At 47.2% G+C, this 26,506-nt stretch overlaps 1 protein-coding gene across 3 annotated transcripts in view; it reads right to left on the bottom strand.

Annotated features, from left to right (window-relative positions):
* Slc9a8 (solute carrier family 9 member A8) overlaps positions 1-16,184 on the bottom strand; it is a 46,644-nt gene extending 30,460 nt beyond the window's left edge. Inside the window, exons 1-3 of one of the 3 annotated variants that reach the window (XM_059261942.1) lie at positions 16,092-16,184; positions 13,477-13,655; positions 3,286-3,366 (exon numbers count right to left, since the gene is read on the bottom strand). In XM_059261942.1, coding sequence (XP_059117925.1) covers positions 3,286-3,366; positions 13,477-13,655; positions 16,092-16,105 — 274 coding nt within the window. In that variant the 5' untranslated portion in view covers positions 16,106-16,184. Of the gene's footprint in view, positions 1-3,285; positions 3,367-13,476; positions 13,656-15,204; positions 15,333-15,679; positions 15,949-16,091 lie in introns of those variants that run through there. The other 2 variants (XM_059261943.1, XM_059261945.1) reach the window with 2 other exon arrangements.
* Between the last annotated feature and the right edge of the window lie 10,322 nt (positions 16,185-26,506).

The raw sequence follows: 26,506 nt of genomic DNA, 5'->3' as shown, positions 1-26,506 counted from the left end.
AGCTTATAACTGTCTGTAACTCCAAGATCTGACACCCTCACACAGACATTACATGCAGGCAAAACAAAACAAAATAAAATATATAAAAATAAAATATAAAATAAAATAAAAAAATAGAAAGAAAATTGATTTAAAAAACAAACAAGGAAAAAAAACCAGACAGAACCAAACCATCAAGTCCATATATGCTGCCCATATATACTCTTGGATATGTGGCCTTCTACCAGGGGCCATCGCCCTTCCCTGTCTCAGCAGCTGTGAGCTGTCTGGAAGGAGCAGAGATCAGCTGAGGGAGTGGCCTGGAAATGCCAGCTCTATTTGCTGAGCTGCCGGAAGGCCAACCCCAGGTCTCCCCTCCGTGAGCTGTCCCCTATGCTGGGGTGGGCTTTGGTGATTAGGCTGTCTTTGAGTCATTTCTGCTCCTGTGAGTAATGCCCCCAAACACAGCTATCCAGGAAGCTGTGAACAAGGAACGTACAATTGGGATTGTTTCTAGAGAGTGAAAAGACAGCCAGGCTCTCATTCACAGTCAAGTGGAAGGGGAAGTGTTTTAAGTGGACGGAGCTCCTCTTAACCTCAACACAGAAAGAAGGCCAATACGCACGCTAAGCCGCTGCAGGCCACATGTACCTAAGGGACAGGCTCGCTTCCTTTCAGCCTCATGTGGAGCTGTTCTTGGCACAAGGGTCAGACATTCTTCAAGTGGCCATCTCAGCACTGTGACACCAACTCCAGCTGGAGAAAGGTGTTCTTTCCATTTCAAGTCATTTAAAATTTAATTCATGAAAGGAATATAGAGCAATGATTCACTAAGTACAGAATCTTTGTTTTGTTGTGCTGGAAAAAACCCACAAATGGACAGTAGTATCAGGACATAATATCATGAATGTAATAAATCAATACAATTAATGTAATTAATGAATATCATAAATATAATTATTGAACGAATACTGCAAATGTAATTGATGAATACCACAAATGTAACTAATGAGTATAATTAATGAATATCATGAATGTAATTAAAAAAATTAATTAATTAAAAAAAATAAAGGGACTGTTTACATTAAAAAAAAAAGAAAAAAAATTAATTCATTTTATGGTGGGGGGGTCATCCATGCTATAGTATGTAGAGCTTAGAGAACAACTTGAAGAAGTCAGTTTTTACCTTCCACCCCATGTGGAAGCTGGGGATCAAACTCAGGCTGAAGGCTTGGCAGCAAGCACTTTTACCCACCCACCCCCAACCACCTTGCCAGCCGTCAGTTCAAGAAAACAACAATAAACCAAGACTCCCGCCTTCCTGTCGGTCCCCTTGGCCATACTCAGTACCTACCTTTGTCTTTCAGCCATGTACTTGCAAGATGACTAGAGTGCTCCAGGCATCGTATATTCAACTGCAGCATCAAAGGAAGGGGAGGCTAACTTCTCTAGATTCTACCAGGAAGGAAAAAGTTTTCCAAACCCCACCACCCTGGCATATTTCCATTTGGCCCAATTGTCTTACCCCTCTCAACCAGTCACATCAAAGAAACATGTAATATCATGACAGCCAAGACCAAAACTATCCGAGCACCCCTTTCTTCTTGGACCCCACAGAAAGATGTCTCATCAGAATGAGAATTCTGCTGGGTGATGGCGCACACCTTTAATCTCAGCACTTGGGAGGCTTAGGCAGGTGGACCTCTGAGTTCAAGGCCAGCCTGGACTACAGAGGGAGTTCCAGGACAGCCAGGGTTACCCAGAGAAACTGTCTCGAAAAACCAAAGGTGGTGGGAATATAGCTCAGTGGGAGAACAACTACCTGCCTAGCACCTGTAGGGCCCTGAGTTTGGTCCCCGGCAACAAAATCCAAGTATAAGATAAGGTTCTATTTCCAAGAGACAAGTGGCAAAGGGCTCTTGTTGAGAGGCCGAGGGCCAGTGCTGGTGTCAGGGAACCACAATCACCCACATTTCAGTCTGTCTATACATGTGCGTGCGCACATGCTCACAAGTAGGTATTGGACCCTCTGAAGCCACAGCTGGTTCTGAATTCAACTATGTCCTCTGGAAAAGCAGCAAGTGCTCTTAACCACTGAGCAACCTTTCCTGCCTCTAATTTTTAATTATTTTTTATTAATTTTTTTTCTTTCCAGAGCTGAGGACCGAATCCAGAGCCTCATGCTTGCTAGGAAAGCACTCTACTACCGAGTTAAATCCCTAACCCTTATTTTGTTTTAAAAAGATTCATTTAAAAAATTTTTTTATGTGTGGCTGTTTTACCTCATGTGTATCTGTGCACTACAAGCATGTCTGTTGCCTAAGGATATCAGATTCTCTAGAACTAGAGTTACAGATGGTTGTGAGCTACACTGTGGGTGCTGGGAACTGAATCCAGGCCCTCTGTAAAAGCAGCCAATTTTTCTTCTTTTTTTCCCTGCCAGACAGGGTAGCCCTATTTAGCCCTGACTGTCCTGGAACTTGATACATAGACCAGGCTGGCCTCGAACTCATATAGACCTGCCTGCCTCTGCCTCCTGAGTGCTAGGATTAAAGATGTGCACCTGGCCAATATTTACTTTTTTTTTTTTTTTTTTTTAAATTATGAGAATGGGTGGTTTGTCCTCATGTATGCATGTGTGCAGTGCCCAAAGCGGCCAGAAGAGGGCATCAGGTCTCCTAGAATTGGAACAACAGACAGCTGTGAGCTGCCAAGTGGGTACTGGAAACTGAACCTGGACGCTTTGGAAGAGAAGCCTGTGCTCTTAACTGCAGAGCCATCTCTCCAGCTCCCCAATATTTATTCTTAATAAATGGTAAAAACTATCCAGGAAACTGTCAATTCCCTGAGGTAGCTTTTTAACCCTTTACTGAAATGCCCTAAAAAGGGAGGGAGGGAGGGAGGGAGGGAGGAAGGCTCTGGTGCTACAGGAGTCATTTGCCAGCTGTAAAGCCAGGGCCCTTCTAACTGCGACAGTGACTTTGTAAGCTAGATGCTAGCCACCAACTTAAGTGGAGCTGGACACTGCCATGGTGAGAAGCAGTGGGCTACACAAAGAGCCTCTGGGTCAGCACCCTTCTTAGATCCCCACCACACAAACACACACACACACACACACACACACACACACACACACACACACACAGAGTAAAATGGACTCTAAGGCCCTGTGACGAGCCGTGAAAAGGATGGCAGGAATTGGGAGAGTCACACATCCTTACAGACCCGGCACCAAGGTGGCCCCAGGAGAAATGGCGCTGTTGCGTATGGTGTGGTGTTCTGGAATGGACTGCCAGTATCACTTACCTAGAGAAACAACAGCCACACTCTCAGGCAGGAAGTGCAGTCGGTACCGGATCAGCAGGTGCACCAGGATGATGCAGATGGCTGTGAGAAGCACAAGCGCTGTTAAAAGCCCCACCAGGCAAGAGACAGCACGCTCAGGGCAGTGGCTATCTTGGGCTATCAGCTAACAGACATTTGGCCAGCAAACAGTGAACACTGGTCCTATTTTTAGTGTCTTCTTCCTTTTTTGTTTTTCCTCCCCACAACACCAACAACAGACTATCTGTATAGCCTATGAGATGGCCCAGCAGACAAAGACAGTTTCTGATAAACCTGACAACCGGAGTTCAATTCCCATGACCAACATGTAGAAGGTGAGACTCTACTTCTGAGGTGTCTCACCTTCTCAGATATCTAGGTGTGCTCTTCACACACACACACACACACACACACACACACACACACACGCAAAGAAAAAGGATCTTTATTTTTTGTATATATGACTGAGTATCTGCATGTATGTGCACCATGAGAATGCAGTGCCCGATGGAGGCAGGAGAGGGCACTGGATCCCCTAGAACTGAAGTTATAGGCCATTGTGAGCTATTGTGTGTGTGCTAGGAATCTGAACTTGGGTCCTTTGCAAGAGCAGGAAATGCTCTTTATCACTGGGCCAGCTCCAGCTCCACAAATGGTTTGTGGTTTTTTTTTCCTTGTTTTTTGAGACAGGGTCTCACTATGTAGCCTTCATTTGTCTGAAGGCAGTCAGTAACCAGGCTGGCCTCAAACTAAAAGAGCTCTGCTCTGCCTCCTGAGTGCTGGGACTAATGGAGGGCAGCACCTATTTCTAAAATTATTATGGGGCATGCCACAGCAGGTACAACTCTGGCTACAGTCCTCTCCTTTGCTCCTTACACGGGTCCTGGAGATGGAACTCGGGTCACTAGGCTAGCTCGGCAAGTGCTTCCACCTACTGAGTGAGCCACCTTGTCGGCCCTCTAATAGCAGATTTTTAGAGCTATGAAGCTTTGACAGCCACTTAAAATGGTTCAGTTTCCTGATTATGATGAATGTCCTGCTTTCTTCTTTCTTTTTACTGTTAGGTTTTGGTTTTGTTTCTGGTTTGTTTGTTTATTCGTTCTAAGACAGGGTTTCTCTGTGTAGCCCTGGCTGTCCTGGAACTCACTCTGTAGACCAGGCTGGCCTCGAACTCACAAAGATCCGCCTGCCTCTGCCTCTTGAGTGCTGGGATTAAAGGTGTATGCCACCCCAGCCCGGCTTTGTGGTTTTTTAAGCCTTGGTCTCAGGTAGCCTATGTTGCTACACTTGCTATGTATGGGAGTACGGAAGGACGGCCTTGAATTTCTGATATTTTTGCCTCTACCTTCCTAGTGTTGGGATTACAGGTGCCCAGTTTATGCTAGGACTGAACCTAGGGTCTTGTGTGTTTGGCAAGCTCTTATCAACTAACCTACATTCCCTGCCCAAAAAATACAACAGGTTATATAGTGAGACCCAACCTTAAAATAAATAAGTAAATACATACATAAATAAACACAGATTGGGTGTGGTGGCCCACACTACTGGTGTTCTCTGAGTTCAAGGCCAGCCTGTTCTACACAGTGACTTCTAGGACAGCCAGGGCTACACAGTGAAACAGCTCATCTTAGGGGGCAAGAGAAAAGCCAGAAAGATGGCTGGGGGAAATGGGGGATACTTGCTCAACAATCTGGATGAGAAACCAACTCCTGAAAGTCGTCTTCTAACTTCCACATGTGTGTGGGCACAAATACACTAATAAAAATAATAAAAATTCTGGCCTCCAAACTCTACTCTTACGTATTTGCATCATTCTAAATGTTACTTTGTGGTCCAGATGCTAGTGTGCTCGGCTCTCCAGTTCTGAGGCGTGTCACACCGCAGCTTACTAACCACAGAACAGCACCAACAGGGTGTTGTGATATGTGACTAAGGCTAGTCTGGTTCTTACTTGGTAACCCTCAGTGGTCTTGAACTCATAGCAATTCTTCTGTTGCAGATTCTCAAGTATTAGGGTTACAGGAAGTCGTCACCATGCCCAGCTCTAGAAATAATTCTTAAAAGAAAATGTTCAAACGTTGGCTCAGTGGGTGAAATGCATGAGTTGAGTTCACAGCACCAGCACTAGCGTGAAAAGCTGAGCTGGGGTACATCTCTGCAATCCCAGCTCTGCGGAAGTGAAAACAGAAGAGTCCCTGGGGCTCCACCAGCCTGGCTGTGTCAGTGTGCTCCCGTTTCCCCGAGAGACTCATCTGAAATGTGAGGACAGCAGTTGAGGAAGACACCCGAATGGACCCCACCTTCCACAGGCATGTATGTACAGATATGCATATACTACACTCATACCGCAAGCACACATAGAACACACACAGAGAGAGAGAGAGAGAGAGAGACAGAGACAGAGACAGAGACAGAGACAGAGACAGAGAGACAGAAAGAGAGAGGCCCTGAATCTGCAGAGCCCTCAGAGTTTACACTGACAACTGTGATTTCTTCATTTCCATCAAAAAGACCAGATGGCCAGAGGAAGCAGCTGTCAATTCAGAAGTCCCGCCCTCTTTTCCATCTGCACTGTACACCATCAATCTGTAATTGTAAATATGTAACCTAGTCAGTGAATGAAAAAAAGAAATAAAGAGGAAAGGAAAGGACAGGACTGCTTCTAGGTATGGTGGAGGATTAAGTTTATTATAGCTAAAAGGAAGAACATAGCCACAGTCAGACACACATCTGGGAGAGTCCAGAGTGATCATGACCAGACTCAGCTGGGCTATGAGAGGAAAGGGGGGGAGGGATAGGGTAGGGAGAAGAGGAAGAGAGGATCCAGGTACAGCAGCCAGGAGGCGAAAGGTACTAAAAGAGGCAGAACCAAGATGTTTGAATTATATAGGGAAGAGCCTCTGGGGAACGACAGCCCAGCTCCTGGGCTGCAGAGTTCAAGGTAGAGGGTGGGGTATGCCAGTCATACCCTGTAACAGGTAGGGACTGAGGGATGCTGGGAGAACCTGGAGGCCAGGTCTGCTCTGATATGTTAATTAGGCACCTCTGCCTTTTGTCCTGTTTGTACTTTGACACTTAACAATTAGAACATCCTACATTCAACACCAAGCAGATGTGACCAACACCCTCTTGCTGAGCCAGAGCTAAGTAAGCACAGGAGCCATGAGCCCATGAGATGAGAGAAGGGAGGTCTCTGTTGCTTGTAACAAGCTAGGTTTGTTTTAATTTATGTGTATGTCTGTCTGTATGCAAATATGCATGGGGATGCACATGGAGGCAGAAAAAGTGTGGTGGTTTGAAGGAAGATGGCCCCCAAAGGGAGTGACACTATTAGGAAGTGTGGCCTTGTTGGTGGAAGTGTCACTGTGGGAGTGGGCTTTGAGGTCTCCCATGCTCAAGCTGTACCTAGTGTCATAGTTCGCTTCCTGTTGCCTGGGGGTCAAGATGTAGGCTCAGCTCCTTCTCCAGCACCATGTCTGCCTACATGCTCCCATGTCCTGCCATGATGACAATGGACTGAACCTCTGAAACTACCTGGTACACATTTCAAAGACCATGCTAGCACCCTAACCCTTCTCATCTCCTCTCACACCCCAAACTCTCTCCAGCTCACAGGCTTCCCTCCCTCCCCTCAGCTACTCATTCTCTGTAACCCTGCTGTTCTCACTATGCTCTCTTTCTACTCTGCCCGTTCCTCTCACTGTGTTTTCTCTACCCTCTACTCCCTGCTATGCTCTCTCACAGATAGCCCTAGCCATGTTCATACTTCTCTTTCCCTCTGCTCTGGATTCTTCCAGAAGCCTCTGGCTGTTCCCTCTTACGTAAAATAAAACTCCCGTTCTTAACCACACCAAGGAGTGGTCATGTCAGTTTATACAAGGTTTTGGCTGGGTAAACAGAAGGATTGTTATCTAGTAAACAAGCCCTTGGGCAGGTTTCTGTTTACCAGAAAGGCTGATCACCCTAAACTGGGTTCCTAGCTGTTAGGGACCACCCTTAGTCCTCCAAGAACCTCCCTTAAGCGTCCCCCAGAGGTCAACGGTCTCTAGCAAGGGCACCTAGTCCCAGTCAATCCCAATGCCCTGTATTAGCTCAGATCTCCACCTGCTGACATACAACTACTTGCTTTCCCACAATTTGCTCTTCTCTCTGCCCCTCTACCCAATGGCTTAGCAATTTGACCCCCAATAAACCTTTCTACCCATGGAGCAGTCTAGTTTAGTAGTTTCTCTGCACCATCAGTTGTATTGGAGGCTGAAACCCAGGACTGACCCAGAGACCTTCAGATTACACCACGGCTAAGCATTTGTCTCTCCTTGCCTCACACTAGGAGCTGCCTGCTCTGTCTCCGCCTTCTCATCAGCTTGCTGGAATCTGCTGTCTCTTGGCTCCTGAAGCCTTACTCCAGGAAGTTGTGCAGGTTATCAGGCAGCTTCTCTACGCCCTCCTGGCGCTCTACAATATTGGAATCCCCAGTCTGGCAGAGTTCCTATTTGTGACCCTTCCCCTAAGCCTCTCCCACCTCCTCCTCACTCCGCTTCTGAAGGATGTCGTCTCTTCTCTCAGCTTGCTCCTGTCCCTAACCACAAGCTCTTCCCATTCAGAACCAGACCCCTGACTCCTCACTTGTCTCCTCTATTCTCTTTCCCTCCTTGGACTCAGATTCTATTAGAGCTTTGCTGTCTTACTGCAATGGATAAAACGGCACACTCAATTTCCAGATTTTCACAACTTCTGCCACACACAAGCAAATGATCTCCAAATATCTCATCTCTGAGCCTTCTCTGCTCCCCGACCTAGTCTCTACCTGATCATTAAATTCAATTTATAGGGATTCAAATGTCTTTGGATGTGGATAATATTAAAAACTGCCACATGCTGTTCTACTTTATTAAAAAGGCTGACTCTGGAGCTCATGTGGCCCTCCCTCTCCAGACCCAAGCATGCTTGTTTCCTCTGAAGTCTCCGTCCTGAGTCAGTCTGGCCACCTGATTCTGTGACAGGGAGAAGGAGAGCAAAACAGAAAAACGCAGGAAAACACACTATGTGCTCAAAACAGCTAAGAAGTAGACTATTCCCAGTAGGGCTGCTGCAGCCTGTCTCACAGACTGTTTCTCAGTTTTGTTTACTAGCTCTACAAACGACAAAGTATGTTGTTTAACTCTCTGAATACACTCCCAATATCTCTAAAAACTTTTGCTAAAGTATAAACTCCTGTATCCCAGGATTTGTAATTCACTCAGTATGGTTTAAAAGATCTGTAAAATCTGCAACAAAGTTAGCTTCAAACTTTTTAACAGAAATGGCCGTTAAATATATATATGTATGTATATACATATACATACATACATATATAGGTAATCTTAATTTGCTACAGCATGCTTGTATGAAACTTGGATTCAACTCTTGTTTAGGAAAATAGATGTTTAAAAAAAAAAAAAAAAAAAGCTGGGTCCCTGATGGGCTCACCATGGAGTAAATAGCAATACCTTGGCCTGCTGCCATCTTGACTGATGACCTCATCAGGATGGAAGCAACCTTGTGGCCAGCAGCTGTCATCACTAAGGCTAAAGAGAGGGCATACCATGTGACTTTATCACCATCTTGGTTAAGGTATAAACCAACTAAAGCAGCGCCAATAAGGCAACTAGTTCCACTGAGCCCTCTGGTTATCTCTGCATCTCCTTCTGTAGACTAAGGAGGCAACACCAGATTTCCAGGATGGTTTGTTTAATGTTCCCTACATTAACAAGGCAACAGGAGGCCTTCAAAATATTTTGGATTAGGATAGATTTTTATATGATGATTTTTGCCATGACAGTGAAAAATAACAGATGGGGATAAATCAAGAACAAGGTTTATGGACAACAGGATTGAACAACATATATTTGATCATCAAGGTTTTTAAAATTCCTGAAGTTATAATGGTCTATTCAGGTATGCATTTTGTGGTCTGATCTTGGGGCAAGCTCAGGGATTGGTGGGATTTTGTGTTCGGCCACATCTGTTTGGAGCTAACCAGATTCTCCGCCTTCCTGTCCTCACTTGGTGAGGGCTCACTAACGAGAATGTTTATGCCAGACAGGGTTAAATGTTAACTGATTCACTGTTTCCTGTGGCGTCAAAGCTCATGGAGGGTTAAATGCAAGGTAAAGCCTTCATCCTCAGCCAAGGGGCCATGCTGGACTGTTGTGACAAGCTTAGAGAACTAGATTACAATCCCAATGACTTCACTCAAACAGAAACAAAAGCGGGGGCTGTGTGACTGCAAAGTGGTTCCCAAGGTCTAGAAAACACTAGGACACTAGGCACCAGCGGGTTACAGGAAGTCAGAGTTCTTCAGTCACTTAGTAGTAGTTTCCCTTTATCAGGCTGACTTTGTCTGGATACCTAATCAGGAATGGCTGGTGATAACACAGAGACACAGGAAAAACCATGCCTTTGAGTCAGGTGTAGTGCCAAATGCCAGTGATCCAGAGAAGTGGAGGCAGGGAGGATCAGGAATTCAAAATCACCCCAGGAGCCCAGCATAGTGGCAGACACTATGAATCCTAGCACTTGGGAAGGCAAAGGCTGCTATCTCTATCAGTTCCAGGCCAAAGCTACACAGTTTGACCCAGTCACAAACAAACAGGGAGCCAATGAGCCAAGAGAACAGGGAGACTCTGAGCACGGTGCAGCCCTTTCTGCCCCAAGGGGGGTTAGCAGCTGCAAGCCAGAGTAGAAAGCACATTCTGCAGGCCAGTTCTGTGGTCTCCAGCCAAGCTAAGCTTAAGTGCTCCACACCCTCAAAGTGACCTTCAATGCCTCTGTGCCTGACCTTCCAAAACAAAGGGCTAAAAAAGTCCTTTCCAGGGGTCTCTCTCATAGCCTCTAACTGCAACCACCGGTCAACACGCTCAGAGAAAACTTCAGACACTAAACATTTCTTCATCTGATAAAAGATTTGCTATTCCAGGGCTGTTACAAAGAGGGGGTATGGTGGCGCCTGGCCACCCACCTGTGATCTAACACTGGGAAGGGAGAGGCAGGTGGACTGTCCAGAATTTGAGGCCAGCCTGGGCCTTGAAAAAACAAAAGATCAGCCAATTGATGAATCAGTCATTACTATATTGTTCAATTCAATTCTTTGACGATTTACTACAGTCTGAATATAAATGTGAAAAAAATTATACTTGTCTTCAAAACCTAGTCCTAATAGACATCAGAAAACTACTCAAACAGTGCATGGTGGTATACCTGCAATCCCAGCAACAGGAAGGAAGCAGGAGAGTCAGAAGTTCAAGGTCAATTCCTCTCAGCTACAAAATTTGAGGCCTGCCTGAACTACATTGGACCCTATCTCAAGAAATATTCAAAACCCAGTTCTGCCTTCTGTTCTGGAAATGTCTAATCCAAAAGACTACTCTGGTATTACCAAAGAAGAGCGGATGGTAATAAGGCCTCGGGTGGCGGTACATGCCCATAACCCCAGTACTTGGGAAGCAAACTGCTGCAAGCTGCAGGAAAATGTCCTGGAATTCAGCTGCTATCACAAAAGCTACTACTTGGAAAAGTCAAGGACTTCTCCAAAGGTCAAGCCATGGCTTAAGAAGTCTTGGTGATGTTTTAGCTTTTGTATACATATTAGCTGGTTCCTACAGTGATTTTCTTGTAGTGCTATGTGTGCTTCCAAGACCTCCTAACAGTGTATTTATCTAAAATATCTATCAAGCATCCAAGGCCAAAAGAAACAACACCTGTCTCCTAAGTCAGGAGGATAGCTTTATTTCTTGTGCACTTTAGGGTGAGACCCTCCTTCCTTACAGCCTTACTAACAGACTCCTAATTTCTTACCTAACCACCTCTAGGAATGTAGACTGAGCACATACATACCCTTCTTGATATATTAACTGATCATTAGCTCTCTACTGACCTCCTCCTTTACTACTCCCCTTTTGGGTTGTAAAAGAAAGTCTGGTGGTCACTGTCTGAGGAAAATTCTTACCTGACTTCATAAAGCCGTAAGAGTTCAAGCCTGGTGACCTTGCTCTTCGAGAGGATTGCTATTGCTTGAGTTTATAACTGGATTCCTGAGAGACTTGGGGAGAATTGAGAGCATAAGGAGACTGAGAGGAGGAGAGAGAGAGGAAAAAAGAGAATGGAAGAACTAGATAGGTAAGAACTGGAGAGGAATGAACTGAGATGGAGAAGAACTAGATTGAAGGCTAAAAGAGAGTACTAGAGGAACAAGTTGGAAGATGAGGAAGAGCCAAATGAGGAAGAATAAGATAAGAAAGGAGGAGATGGGAGAGGAGCTAAGATGGGAAGGAACTAGATGGATGAGAACCTAGATGGGGCAGAACTGAGATGAGAGAATTAAGTTAGAACTTAGAGGGGACGGCAGATAAATGTAGAGAGAAGTCAGGCAAGAAAGGAGCTAGGCACGAGAGCAGAATAGAAGCTGTGTAGAGAGAGAACTGACTCACAAGAATAAAGTATATGGACTAAGGAGTTTCATGTATGTAGATTCATTTCTTTTCATCAAAGATTAAATCATCAGCTGGTTGTAGATTCTTCCCAGACCCTGGGATGGGACTATCAAGGGGCTGGACCCCCATAGTCCCGGATAGTAAGGTTGACTGCCACATAATAAGTTCAAGGCCAGACTGAGCATCCTAAGACCCTGTCTCCAAAAAACATGGAAGAAAAAAAAAAAAACAAGAAAAGCAGTGTAGTAAATGTGCAGCTTTACTGTCTGGCAAAGCACAGACTTGGATCACATTCCCTAAGCTTCTTCTTCCTTAGATAATCTAGAGCAGTGGTTCTCAACCTTCCTAATGCTGGGATCCTTTTAATACAATTCCTCATGTTGTGCTGACCCCCAACTATAAAATTATTTTCATTGCTACTTCGTAACTGTAATTTTGCTACTATTCTGAATCATAATGTAAATATCTGTGTTTTCTGATGGTCTCAGGTGACCCCTGTGAAAGGGTCAACCCATAGGCTAAGAACTACTATCTAAAGTATTTATATGGCTTCAGATTGGTTATTAAAAATTGAGTGGATAGGCAGGTGCTTATGGATGCTTGAAGACATCCTGGATATTACCATCAGAAATGCGTCCCACCTTCTTTGACACAGGGTCTCCAATTGGCCTGGAGCTCACTGATTAAAGTAGATTGAATAGCCAATGACCCCAAGGGATCTTCCTGTCTCTGCCATCCCAGCAATTGGATTACAAGTGCAAGCCACCACACCTGTCCAGATCAAAATGTTACATCTGTTAATGCTGTGGAACATTTGTTTAATGATGCAAAGATGTGTTTCATTCCTTTACATTGCATTTGTTTAACTCTGTGAAACTGTGATTCTTTGCCTATCTAAAACACCTGATGGTCTAATAAAGAGCTGAACAGCCAATAATAAGGCAGGAGAAAGGATAGGCAGGGCTGGCAGACAGAGAGAATGAATAAAAGGAGAAATCTGGGAGGAGAGAGAAGAGAAAAAAAGAAGAGGACATCAGGGGCCAGCCACCCAGCCAGCCATAGAGTAAGAATGAAAGTAACATATAAGGAAGAAAAGGAAAAAGCTCAGAGGCAAAAGGTAGATGGGTTAATTCAGGTTAAAAAAAAAAAAAAAAAAAAAAAAAAAGCTGGCAAGAAACAAGTCAAGCCCGAACATTTATAATTAAGAATAAACCTCTGTGTGTGATTTATCTGGGAGCTGGGTGGCGGGCCCCCAAAAGAACAAAGAGTAAAAAGAATAAAAAACACCACCACCAACAAAAGTTCTTTTTTGGCCAGGCAGGGTGGCACTCGCCTTTAATCTTAGCACACAGGAGGCAGAGGCAGGTGGATCTCATGAGTTTGAGGCCCATCTGGTCTACAGAGAGAGAGTTTTAGGACAGCCAGGGCTGTACATCGAGACCTCGTCTAAAAAAAAGCTTTTTTCTTTCTTTCTTTTTCTTTAGTAAGGTGAGGGGGAAGCAGAAAGAGGGGAGAGGAGAACAGAGGAGGAGAGAGGAAGAGGGAGGAGGAAGGAGAGGAAGCGAGAGGAGGAGAGAGGAGGAGGGAAGAGCTTTTTCTTTCAAAGGCCAAAACACTGCGCTAAAGGCTTTTCAGAACTGCTAGGCCTCTGATTTCAGGAAGCAAAGAGCTGACAGGTAACAGCCACCCCAGGCTTACTCACCTAGGACGAGAAGGCTGAAGAAAATGGTCATGCCACTAGACTGCTCCTCCTGCTGGGCCTGCTCCCCTGTCTGCACTGGAAGGATGGGCTTGGCAGGTGTCGGGAGCACCAGCTTCGTGGTGGCACCCAGGGTAGTGTGAAGGGTGAAGTTGACGCTCTCATGGGTTGTGTTGGCGAACCTATTGGAAACATACAAGTGGCAGTCGGATAAAGAAGAGGGTCAAGGGACAAACACAGCATTGACTGAATGAGAACCTAGCGAAGCCCTGAGGGCACAAACAGCAGGCAGGCCTGGAAGAGGGAAGTCCTGCCTACACAGTACCCAGTGCCAGTGACCTCTAGCATCTTTGACCTTGGCCAACCAGAGGTCAGAAAGAAGGGGGTCAGGCCTGTGCAGAATGAAATGCAAAAGGCTGGGTCTAGGGCCCGGGATGTATGTAGCTCAGCTGGTAGTGCCTGCAACAAGGCCCTGGGTTGGATCCCCAGCAGTACATAAACCAGGTGTGTGTGGCACAGGCCTATAATCCCAGCACTCAGGAGGAAGAGGAGAAGGATCAAGAGTTTGAGGGCACCTTCAGCTAAAAGACCAGCTTGGGCCACATGAAACCCTGTGTAACAAAACAAAACTGCTGAGCCTAAGGCTATCAGACAGTTGATTAGGCAGGAGGACCACAAGTTAGAAGCCTGCAGGGGCTAGTGAGTTCAATGCCAGCCTAGTTAACTTGTTGAGACCCTGTCTCAAAATAAGTAAAAGAGGAGCTGGGCACAGTGGCACATGCCTGTAATACCAACAGAGGAGGACCACAAGTTTGCTGCATAATGAAACCCTGTCTCAGCAGTAGAAGGCTTGCCCAGCACACACCAGATTCTACAGGTCAATCCTCAGTAGGCCCCTTTCTCCCCACCAAAAACAACAAAAAGAGGAAATGCTGTCTCTCCTTTGAACTTAGTGAGGCTAACAGGGTATGGGAACCCATGCCTATAATCCCTGCACTTGGGAGACAGAGGCAGGAAAAGGAGGAGTTCAAGGCAAAGATCCCCTGGCACACAGAGCCATACACAGTGAGTTCAAGGCCGGTCCTGTGGGATTCATGAAATGGTCTCAAAAAGGAAAAAAACAAAACAAATACCCCGGGTGGGACTGGGGTCACCCCACACCCCAGCTTCTATACTACTTATTTGGTGCCTTTTATTTTTCCTAGTTTACATTCTCCTTGGATTTTGTATGCACTGTGTGTGTTACTAGGGACTGAACCCAGGACCTTGTTTGTGGCAGGCTCTACCACTTAGATCCCAGCCCTTCCAGGACTACTTCCATAAACTGAAAAAGTCACGAGTTTGCCCGGTTGCTGTGCTCAGAGTGCCCTAACCTGCCCTGCCAAACCCTTCTTGAATTTCAAAAGGCTCAGACTGCCTGCTCTCATACACCCCACGCTACCCTAGGCTTTGCTCCTTGCTCTCATTGATAGGTTTGTGAATTAATGCCGCAGTGACATAGTTGTGACTGTCACAGGTGGCATCCACTGAGCACTGCTCCACTCCAGGACCTAGAAACCCAGCGGCATCTCCAGACTGCATGCATAACTGACCAAGTTCAAACACACACTTCAAACCATCTGACTCCCCATTACCTCTTTAGCCTCGAACTGCCGAGGCCTATTTTAGTGTCTGTGACAGCACAGATACACAAGGTGTTAATGACTTGGGACCTGATTGGCCAAAAGATACCTGAAATGAAATGCTCCCAGTACAAGTTCAGTGTCATTGAAGGGTTCCTTGTTCGTTTTCAGGAGCTCATTCCAAAGACAGAACTTGTAACGTGCCACAACAATGGTGTCCTGCCCCGTATGAGGATGGACTAGCGGCGGCACATGCCCAGAGAGCTAGAGCTCCCCTCATTCTGTGAGCTGCTCTCTACACTGTCAACCAGCTGCGCTGCATCACCCATCACCCTCTCCCTTTTCTTTCCTGGCAGGGCTAAGGACTGAACTGGGGACTCACTGAGCTACAGCTTTCTTGGCTCAGGCCTTCTGAACCTGTCACCCTCCCTATCTCTCCTGTGGATTCAAGTTTTTGGTCACAGAACATTTTTCTTCCAGGGCTGACTCCTCTTCCCTCACACTGTTCAATTTCCTTCCAAGCATTTGGCAGGGTCGGAAAACACCGCCTACACAGTCCCCCACTATAGCAGAATGGCCGCTACCTGCGGGCAGTTCCTGGCGCCCACGGCCAAGCGGAGCGGACAACCAGCAGTTAATGAATGAATGAAACCTTCTGGGGACGGACATGAACACTGAAGATTGCGGATGGTTAAAGAGGGCGGTGGCAATGGGAGGACTTCCTGGAGGAGGAGGAGGAGCGCCTGGGACACCTCAGATAACCGGAAACCGGGAGAGGGAACTATGTTCGCGCTTCCGCCCGGCTACGCTACGGGCCTGCGCGCGGAGGCCGAAGTCTGACCTAGGCGAGGCCGCAGGGCCCGAGTCCTCATCCCGCCCCCGTGCCGACCCCGGCCGGCGGGCCGGAGCCGCAGCCGCTCCACCCGGGCGCCCGAGGCCCGTTGTCGCCCGCCGGCCCGGCCCTGCCGCTTCCGCCACCCGGAGCAGCGAACTCACTCCTCCTCCGCCATCTTCTCCCCAATCCTGCGAGCCTCCGAGACTACCGAGTTGGGCGCCGCGGGGCTAGCGGGGCCTGCGGCGGCTTCCGGCTTCCGGCTTCCGCTGCGGGCGGAGGCGGGGCTTGGCCGCCCCGGGCGACTCTCTGCCCGGTTGTCTTGGCAGCCCAAGAGTGGGACGACTTCGGGGATTTTCTGAGTACCATTCGACTCGAGCCGTGTGACGCTCTGGCCCCTGGGCAGTCCGACTCTTTCCTGTTACCGGGCGGGGAGGACGTGGGGGAAACTCTTCTGAGATCCCGATGACTCAGCTGCGAGCAAGCTGTCCACCCCGCGTGGGATTTACAGGGCTAAGAATAGAGGGGGATGGGCTCTCTGGGCATCCGGGCAGGCCGTGCCAAGGGGCGCGTCCCGAGTCAGCCTCAGTTTCCCCAGTTGTAGGAGGAGTAAGCAGAGGGCCTTTGAAACACTGGACTGTGCCGTCCCTAGTATAAAAGTGAGTGCTGGGGGTGTAGGGTTGGGCATTCAGCGTTGGTTCATTGGTTTGTGTGGTTTCTGTGTAGATGGGGAGATGCAGGACAGCTTGGGGGTTTGATTCTCGCCTTCCAGCATGTGTGACCTTGGTTTTGAACTCTGGTAGTAAGGCTTGGCAGCAAGCACCTTTACTCATTGAGCTATCTCACCACCCCAACAAATTCTTTTTAACCTGTGTGTGTGGGTTCACTAGGAGGCCCGAGGTCAGATGTCTTCCTTGCTTACACTCCACCTTAATTTATGAAACAGTCTCCACTGAACCTGAAGCTGGGGATCTGATATAATGGCTGGTCAGCAACTTAGAGGATCCTCCATTCTCGGCCTCCCTAGCCTTAGGGTTACAGATGCCAGCAGCCAGGCTTGGCTTTTATGTGGGGGGTGAGGATACGAACTCGGGTCCTCATGCTTTCATAGCAAGCGCTTTACCCACTGGGCTTTAAACACAGGGAAACTTTATTTTTTTTGAGACCGTCTTACTCTACTGCCTAAGCTGGCCTGGAACTGCTGAGGTCTTTAAGGGACCTTCCAACCCTGGTAGTTCTTTTCCCCTTAATAAAGTTTAATAACTCCTAATAAATGATTGCTCTGTCCTCCTCCCCCCAAAATGATCCTTCTTCCTCAGCCTCTGAGTAGTTGAGATTTGAGTGTGAGAGCCCCCTCCCACTCAGCCATCCATCTATCTACTCTCTTGTGGAGCAGAGATGGAGCCTAGGGCAACACACAAGGTAGGTAGGTGGTCTTCTGCTGAGCTAACATGTCCAAGTCAGGAATAGAGACCTACTGTGTGCTTAGGTGAACCTTCTGAGGTTGAGGCTATACAAATGAACAAGATAAAATGAAATGGACCCGGGAAGGCCATGCAGAGTCTAATTGAAGCCACCCACCAGCTGAGAATAAGAATTCTAACACAATGTTTGCCAAGAAGGCCTCCCACATGAAGACATTTTCAAGTGTGGATGTTAAAAATAGGACTGCGGAGATGACTGGGTAACAGCACTTGCCACTAGCCTAATGACCTTAGCTTAGTTCCTGCAACACACATGGTGGAAGGAGAGAGCTGACTCCTGCAAACTGTCCTCTGACCTCCACACGTGTGATACGGCACATGCACACACACACTGTGCTGGCTAGTCTTAGGTCAACTTACTTCAGATAAGCTAGAGTCATTTGAAAGGAGGGAACCACAATTGAGAAAATACCTCCATAAGATCCAGCTGTAGAGCATGTTTTAAATCAGTATTTGATGTGGGAGGGCCCAGCCCCAGCCCATGGTGGGTGGTGCCATCCTTGTGCCGGTGTTCCTGGGTTCTGTAAGAAAGAAGACTGAACAAGACAGTGAGCAGCTCTCCATGGCCTCTGCATCAGCTCCTGCCTCCAGGTTCCTGCCCTGACTTCCTTAGATGATGAACAATGATGTGAAAGTATAAGCCAAATTAATCCTTCCCTCTGTAAGTAGCTTTGGTCATAGTGTTTTGTCCCAGCAATAGAAACCCTAACTAAGATACACATACTAAATACATGTAATTTTTACAAGGAATTTCAAAAGGCAGTAAATGAGCTGGGCAGTGGCACACACCATTAATCCCAGCACTTAGGAGGCAGAGGCAGGCAGATCTCAGAGTCCGAAGCCAGCCTAGTCTATAGAGAGTTCCAGGACAGCCAGGGCTGTTACACAGAGAAACCCTGTCCTGAAAAACAAACAGTGATTATAGTAATAAGGAGCTCTAGCGACTGCACAGTGGATAAGATCACTGGCTGCTCTTCCAGAGGACCTGGGTTCCAATCCCAGCACCACTTAGTGGCTCAGAATGAACTGTAATTCCAGTTCTTGGGACTTAGCACTGCTTTCTGGCCTCTGCAGGCCCTGCATGTACACAGTGCACAGATATACATGCAGGCAAAACAAATACACATAAATAGAAAAATTTAAAAATAATAGAGGCTGGAGAAATGGCTCAATGGTTGAGAGCATTGGCTCCTGTTCCAGAGGACCCAGGTTCAATTCCCAGCACCTGCATGGCGGCTTACACCTGTCTGTAACTCCAGTTGCAGGGGATCTGACACCCTCACACAGACATACATGCAGGCAAAACCCCATGAATATAAAATATAAATAAATAAAATATACTGGAGTCTGCATGTGGTGGGCAGAGGACACCTTTGTGGAGTCAGTTCTCTCTCCCACCTTTATGTGGATTCTAGGTACTGAACTCAAGTCTTCAGGGTTGGCTTATGCAATAAGTTTTAGCTATAAGCTAAAACCGTGGGCCATCTCTGCAGCCCACAGCAGTAAAGCATTTTTAAGGCCTGAGCATAGATTACTGTAAGTATGACCTCACTCCTTGCTCACATGTTTTCTGTAACTCTCCCAAAATTATAGTGAAAACACCTGAATTTCCCATGCAGTCCTTGGCAAGGAGGGTTTTACCTAATTGGCTACAATCCTGTCCTTGGCACATCAGGAACCAACCACCCTATGATGTCCTCCACCCAAGAAGTTCCTTAGCCACCCTGTGAGTGCCTTCAGACGCCAACAAAGCCAGCTCTCTGGAGAAGCCCATACCCACACTTTGAGGTGGGCCTTATCCTTTCCTAGGTACCTTTCTGTAGGCAGACTTTTCTTTCCCATCTGCCAGTTCCCATATAACTGATACAGAGACTCAATATTTGTAGCAGGATCCTTGCTGCTGTTCCCTTTGGGGGACAGGAGCCAAGTAGGCGCAGAGTCAACAACACAGACTCCTGGAGAATTTCAAAACAACAAGCTCAGTTTATTCAGCAAGAGGAAAGCCTTATGTACCCTCCACCCCTCCTTGGGGGGAGGTCTGATGAATATGCATCTGCTGGTGTGACATGGCTGTCTCTCATTGGTCCAGGCCATCTCCAGATCATGTTTCAGCTGCTGTTGCTAAGGCCCTTAGGCAGACTCAGGTTGGCTCTCAGAAAGTATCTTTTTTACTTGGCTGGGCCTCAAGCCTGCTAGGGATGAGTCATCCCACAAATATTAATTATAAATGCTCAGCCAATAGCTCAGGCTTGTTATTAGCTAACTCTTACATTTATGTGTGTGTGTGTATATATATATATATATACACATATATGTATGTATATATATGTATGTGTATATATATATATATATTGGTTTTTCGAGACAAGGTTTCTCTGTGTAGCTTTGGAGCCTACTCCAAACTCTGAGTTCTGAGTCTACAGAACTCACTCTGTAGACCAGGCTGGCCTTGAACTCACAGAAATCTGCCTGCCTGTGCCTCCTGAGTCCTGGGATTAACAGTGTGCCCTACCATGCCTGACCATGCACCACCACACCCAGCCTATGTTTCTTATCTATGCTTTGTCATGTGGCTTGGTACCTTTTCTCAGCATGGCATGCCAATCTTGCTTTTCTCTGAGTCTGTTTATGATGTCAGACTCAGCTCTTCTTCCTCCCAGCATTCTCCTAGTCTGGCTTTCCTGCCCAATCTCTTCCCATCTAGCTATTGGCCAGTCAGCTTCTTTATTAAACCAGTCACAGAGACATATATTCACATGGTGTAAAGGAATATTTCACAGCACCTTTCTTTCTTTTGTTTGTTTGTTTGTTTGGTTGGTTTTGGTTTTTCAAAACAGGGTTTCTCTATGTAGCCCTGGCTGTCCTGGAACTTGCTCTGTAGACCAGGCTAGCCTCAAACTCAGAGACCCGCTTGCCTCTGCCTCCCAAGTATGTGCCAGCATTGCTGGTTCTTAAATCTAAAATGTCTTTCTTAAATCTCGTGTGTGTGTGTGTGTGTGTGTGTGTGTGTGTGTGTGTGTGTGTATTTAAGAAAATCTCTAAGGGACCAGTTAAATGGCTCAGCAGGTAAAAATGTCTGATGCCAAGCCTTTCAGAAGAGAACTGACTCCTGAAAGTTATCCTCTGACCTGCGCTCATGGGAAAGTACACACACAGAAATGTAAAAAAAATAAATAAATAAATAAAAAATAAAAAACCTTCATCATACTCATCTTGAAATTCTTTCTGTGTCTGAGTCAAAAATCCTGGGGCTAGGCTGGCGCGATGACTCAGTGGGTTATAGGTTAAACATACACGCTACTGGGTCTGAGGGCCTGAGTTTCATCCCTGGGACCCACATGGTGGAAGGAGAAAAAGCTCTGTTCTTTAACTTCTGTGCACATGCAGTGTGTGCCTGGACACTTCCCACAGAGTAAATAGTTGTGTTTTTTTGGTTTGTTCTTTTGACTCTTGGGACTGAGCATATAGTTCAGTTGATAGAATGCTTGCCTAAGTGTGTGAAGCTCTAGGCTCAAGCCCTAGCCCTGGGGAGACTGAGGCCGAAAGGTCAGAGGATCAAAAGTCTTCCCCTGATGTTTAGTGAGCCAGAGGCCAGCCTGGGCTATATGAGACCCTGTCTCCGAAGCAAAAGAGAAAAAGAATTCTTCCTGGATTTACCTGAGAGGAAGTCTCTGGAAAGAACTCAGGCTTCAGACGGCATTATAGAGCTGTGTCTCCAGCCACACCCCAGGGCCACCAGTAGTATGAGGGTTATACCTCTCCCTAATCCCAGCACTCTGGAGGTTGAGGACAAGCTGGCCAGTGTAACAAGACCCTTTCTAGAAAGTGGGGAGGGTATAGGTGTTGGGCTCCTGTATTACTTCTAGTTCAAGGTCTACCTGCTCTAAGTATCCAGTTCCAGGCCAGCCAGGGTTACATAGCTAAATCTGTTGTCCCTAGGAGTCAGAAGAGGACTTTAAGTCCCCTGGAACTGGAATTATGGATGGATGTGAGCCACTACTTGGGTATTGGGAATCGGACCCAGGTCCTCTGTGAGAGCAACAGGTGCTCTAAGGGCTGAGCCTTCTTTCCAGCCTCACAGAATAAATGTAAATAAGTTCATCCTGGGTGTGTTAGGAAGTGAAGCAAGGGGGTGGGAGATAGCTCAGCAGCACAAGGTGCTTCCCAGCAAGACAGCAACCCAACTTTACCAAAAGATTTTTGAAAAGGTAGAAGAGGGAGTCAGCTCCAGAGCTGTCCTCTGACTCCCACATGCATGCTATGTCATGAGTTGCCCCCGACCCCAACCGCCATCCCATGCACATGCGCACACACTGTAAATAAAAATAAATCAGCCAGCTGTGGTGGCACATGCTTTTTAGTCCCAGCACTTTCAAGGCAGAGGCAGGCAGATCTCTGTGAGTTCGAGGCCAGCCTGGTCTACCTAGTGAGTTCCGAGACAGCCAGGGCTGTGTAGAAAGACTTAGTCTTGGGGGTAGGAGGAAGTGATGGAGGGTTTCCTTTGAAAGAGAAGAGAAATGTCAACCTTGGCTGCTTAGGGAGAGTTGATTGGGCGGGAGACCTAGGATGGAAACCCTGAACCAGTGACCCACAGAGAGCTGATAACATCGGTGATATGGTGGAGGTGGCAGGAACGAGTGGCCTCCTAGTGCAGACTAAAGTCAGGGTTGGGCCTAGTGGCTGAAACAGCCCTCTGCCCATTAGGGCCTCTTAGGACTGTGGTCAAAAACACACTGATTCGAGTGGTTAAGACCTGCCAGCTTGCCACCTCGTCCGTCCTTCCTGTAGGTGTGGTGTTCTCTATTGTTTCCTTAATTCCTTTTGAGTTACCCCAGCAGATACTAATCTAGCCAAAAGACACAAAGAAGACACACTGTTGTGGCTGGGATCCCGGTGCACAGATTAGTTCTGACAAAATTTTACCGCTCGAGGCTGTCTTATTTTGTCTGCCTCTAAATTGCGGCTGAGCTCCCTTCCACCCTTTGGCACTGTGCCATGTAGACTGGGCTGTGAAAGGTGGAGCCTGGGTGTCTGGCTGGTCACACTTGTTAACTGTGGGCATGAGGCTGTCACTCCTTTTCTAGTCTCAGAGACCTAGCTGGAATTCCCCGAGGGCTGCCCCCTCTACCCCCCCACTGGCCTGCTGCGGCGCCTACAGTCAAGGCTGAGCTGGGTTTTTGTGGAGACCATGGGCCTCCCGGTCATGCCTCCGCTGGGCCTGGCGCCAACCTCAGCCATCCCTGGGGCTGCTCTGCATCTGCCCTCTGGCCTCTGTGTCAGTCCCAGGCTCTTCTCACCTATTCCTGGGTTATTGCCCCAGGAAGGCAAATAGAGTCATTGAACTTCGGTGTGTGCCGTGCCAGGCGGAGAGGTAACTGTTAACAGCACAGCCAGTCTTGGCGCCAGGTACTGTTTCCCAGCCTCAGCGGCCGCCACAGCCCCACCAGAGCCCTGGCCTGCAGCTGCTCTGAGAGTCCTCCCTAGAAGGCAGCCGTCTGGTCACCGGGAAGCCCTCGCCCGTGTCCTCTGCCGGGCCTTTTCTGTTCCCTTCCCTCTTATCAAGCTTTTTGTTGGCTCAGTTGAAATGTCACCACTTGTGGGAGCCCTCCCTGACCTGTCAGGCTGAGGCTCCTCTCTAAAGAGCTGACAGGAAGTACTGTGGGATTTGGGGCCTGGCGCCCCGTGGGACATAGCCTCAGTGTCACAATATGCAAACACCCAGCGGATCAGCTGGCTTCTGATAAAACCTTTAAGTACTGGAAGGCTTGAGCTGGAGGATATAGCTCTGTGGTAGAACTCTTGCCCAGCACTCTTGGGGTCTTAGGCTCAATCCCCTGGTAGCAAGGAAAAAAAAAATCCAGCACAAGATATGGTGGCACACACATTTCACTCAAGCACTTAGAGAGTAGAGGCAGGCAGATCTTTGTGAGTTCCAGGCCAGCCTAGACTACGTAGCAAATTCCAAGCCTGCCAGGGTTACATGTTATCAAATATATATGCATTGCCAGTAGGTTGGGCTGGTTAGATGATTAAGTCAAAGTGCTTGTCACCAAGCCTGAGGACCTGAGTTCTATCTCAGAGACTCACATGGTAGAAAGTAAGAACGTACTCTCTTAAGTTGTCCTCTGACCTTGACACATGACCATCTACATATTATCTGTAGTTACACACACACACACACACACAAATACACACGTGAACATACGCACATGTGAATAAATAATTTTTTATAAAGAACAGTTTGAATTTCAGATTTTTGTTTTGTGTACATGAATGCTTTGCCTGCATACCTGGTGCCCATGGAGGTCATGGGAATTGAACCTGGGTCCACTGCAAGAGCATCCAGTACTCTTAACCACTGAGCCATCTTCCAGTCCCCTAACCCTTTAAAAAAAATTCAGACAGGGTGTCCTGTAGACCAGGCTGCTGGGACAATCACTATGTAGCCAAGGATGACTTTGAGCTTTGTAGCTGAGGGTGACCTTGAACCCCTGATCCTGCTGGGATTATGGGCGTGTTCCATGATGGCCATTCTGTGCAGTCTGGGGGTGGAACTCAGGGCTTCCTGCACACCCAGTAAGTGTCCACCTGCTGAGTTACATCCCTGTAAAGTGAAGCTTCAGGAGAGAAAATGCATTTACATTGGATGTTCTGCGTAAGACAGTAAACTAACAAAACCTCCTTGACTTCGGGAGGTTGGGGTGTTGCAAATCCTGAACCAAATTATCTCAGGATATGGTTAGTCTCTTTAATAGCCACTCATTGTCCATGTCTGTGTGAGACCTAACATCCTTCTGACTGTCACGTAAAAACTCTTGGGCTGCATTATCAGAATCCTGGCTTCCACCCACCCCAAAGCTAAGAATGCCATCATATGGCATCCGAGGCCTGTAATAAGGGTATGTCTGCTTGGCTACAGCTGTCTACTTCAACAGTTCTAACTTGTGGATTGAAGAACCCTTTCATAGGGGTCTCATATCGGATATCCTGCATATCAGATAATTACATTATGATTCACAACAGAGCAAAATCACAGTTATGAAGTAGCAACAAAATGATTTTATGATGGCGGGGGTGGGGGGGGGAGGTGGGGGTGGGTGGGGGGGGATCACCACAACATGAGTAACTATATTAAAGGGTCGAAGTGTTAGGAAGGTTGAGAGCCACTAGACTGCTTGATGCTCCCACAACTGTATTCGAAAAATTTCTTAGCTGAGCTGTGGTGGTGCACACCTTTAATCCCCACACTTCGGAAGCAGAGGCAGGTGGATCCCTGAGTTCAAGGCTGATCTAGCCTACAAAGCGAGTTCCAGGACAGCCTGGACTTTTACACAGAGAAACCCTGTCTCGAAAAAAACAAAAAACAAAAAGCAAGCAAACAAACAAACAAAAGGAATAAAGAAAGAAGAAAAAGAAAGGTATATCTCTTTTCCTTTTTTGAAGTGAGAACTGTGTTATTTCTTGATTTTCCTTCTTTCTTTCTATTCTGTTTTTTTTTTTTTTTTTGTTTTTTTGTTTGTTTTTTTTTTGAGACAGGGTTTCACTGTGTAGTTCCCTGCCCTCCAAAGCTCTGCCTGCCTCTGGAGTATGGTCCCCTGCATGGAAAAACATCGATATGCAGCATGTAGTAGGTGCTCAATGTGTGCTTGGCAAGGAGAGCCTGGGACCTCTGTAGGGCATTCAGGGTGCCATCAGGAGCGTTGGAGACAGGCTGATGTGGTGACACCTCCCCACATGGGGGTTCTGTGTCTCTTTTTGTCTCTGTGGTCATGCTCCAGCTCACTCCTGTCTTCTTGGTGTTTTGGACTTTGTCTTTCACTCTCTTTTCTCTCCATTTCCCCTTTCTCATCCCCGTGCCTCTGTCTCCTCTGCTCTAACTCCCTCCTCTCAGGCTCCCACCACCGAGAGCCATTCCATCCTCTCCATGGAGAGCCCATGGACGGTGACAACGCCTACATGTGCTGGCCCTGCGTCCCCAGGGAGCAGGAGCTTAAGCCCAGCACACAGCTCTTTGGAACCTTCCACAGCTTTCCAGTTCGGATCTTGTCTCTCAACAGCGTGACAGCTTTGGGGCCTCTTGCGATTTCTATTCCAAATAAGCTTATTATTTCAAAGGAGTAGCGAGGCTCAGAGAAGTTGATGGGGACCTCGTCAGGGGCCCTCCAGAAGCCTCCCTAGCTGGCTGCAAACCCTGTTTGGGGCCTGATGGGAGCGTTTCCGGGCTTGGCCAAGACACAGACAGCACCGCACACAGCCTGCAGTCTACCAGCCAGGCCTCCGGGGCAATCATAAACACGTTTGGTTGCCTCTGGTGCTGTGACAACTAGAACAGATACAGGGCAGTACGATCCTGTAGACATTCTGTCTGTGGTTTATGGCCCTTGAAGATATCTAGATAATCCTGTTGAGCAGCTCAAATAATCCACTCAGCAAGTTGTGGTTTCCTGCCAAAAAGTCTAACCCAATGGTTTCAAATGTGGTTTCACCCCCAAAGTCTAAACCAATAGTTTAAAAGAATCACCTTGCCCCGTATCCCTTCTACCCATTCCCAAGTTGCCAAAGCATGTAATTCCCAGCTTGCGGTTTTTCCTTATAAAAACTCTCTACCCCTGGGCCCGCCACTGCCGCATTTCCCTCCATCTGCTGTACAGTGGCCCAGGTTTGAACCTGACAATAAAAGGACCCTTATGTGCTTGCATTGGAAACCAGCTCCTTGGTGGCCCCGAGAAACGGGTACAACAGTTCCAGGACAGCCAGGGCTGTACACAGAGAAACCCTGTCTCAAACAACAACAACAAAAGAAGAGGCATTGCTGGTTACCCCAGGCGACCATTCTTGTACGCTTGGTTTAAAGTCTTTGTCTGTAAGCTGCCTTCTCTCTATACTTGGTGTTTAATTCAAAAGAAAGGAACTCACAATGCATCTGGTATTTTGCTTTTTCTGCCCCCATTTTTGGTTTTCAAAGAGTAGAAATTTATTTTCAGATGAGAGAAAAGTCACTTATCACAAAAGTAGCCGTTTTAAGCCAGACCTGGCAGGAGAAGCTTGCACTCTTAGCATGTGCAAGGTGGAGCCTGAAGGATGGAGGGATGAAG

The sequence above is a fragment of the Peromyscus eremicus genome, chromosome 4, assembly GCF_949786415.1.
Source record: "Peromyscus eremicus chromosome 4, PerEre_H2_v1, whole genome shotgun sequence".
In the NCBI taxonomy this organism is placed as follows: Eukaryota; Metazoa; Chordata; class Mammalia; order Rodentia; family Cricetidae; genus Peromyscus; species Peromyscus eremicus.
This window is presented reverse-complemented; position numbering and strand designations above follow the sequence as displayed.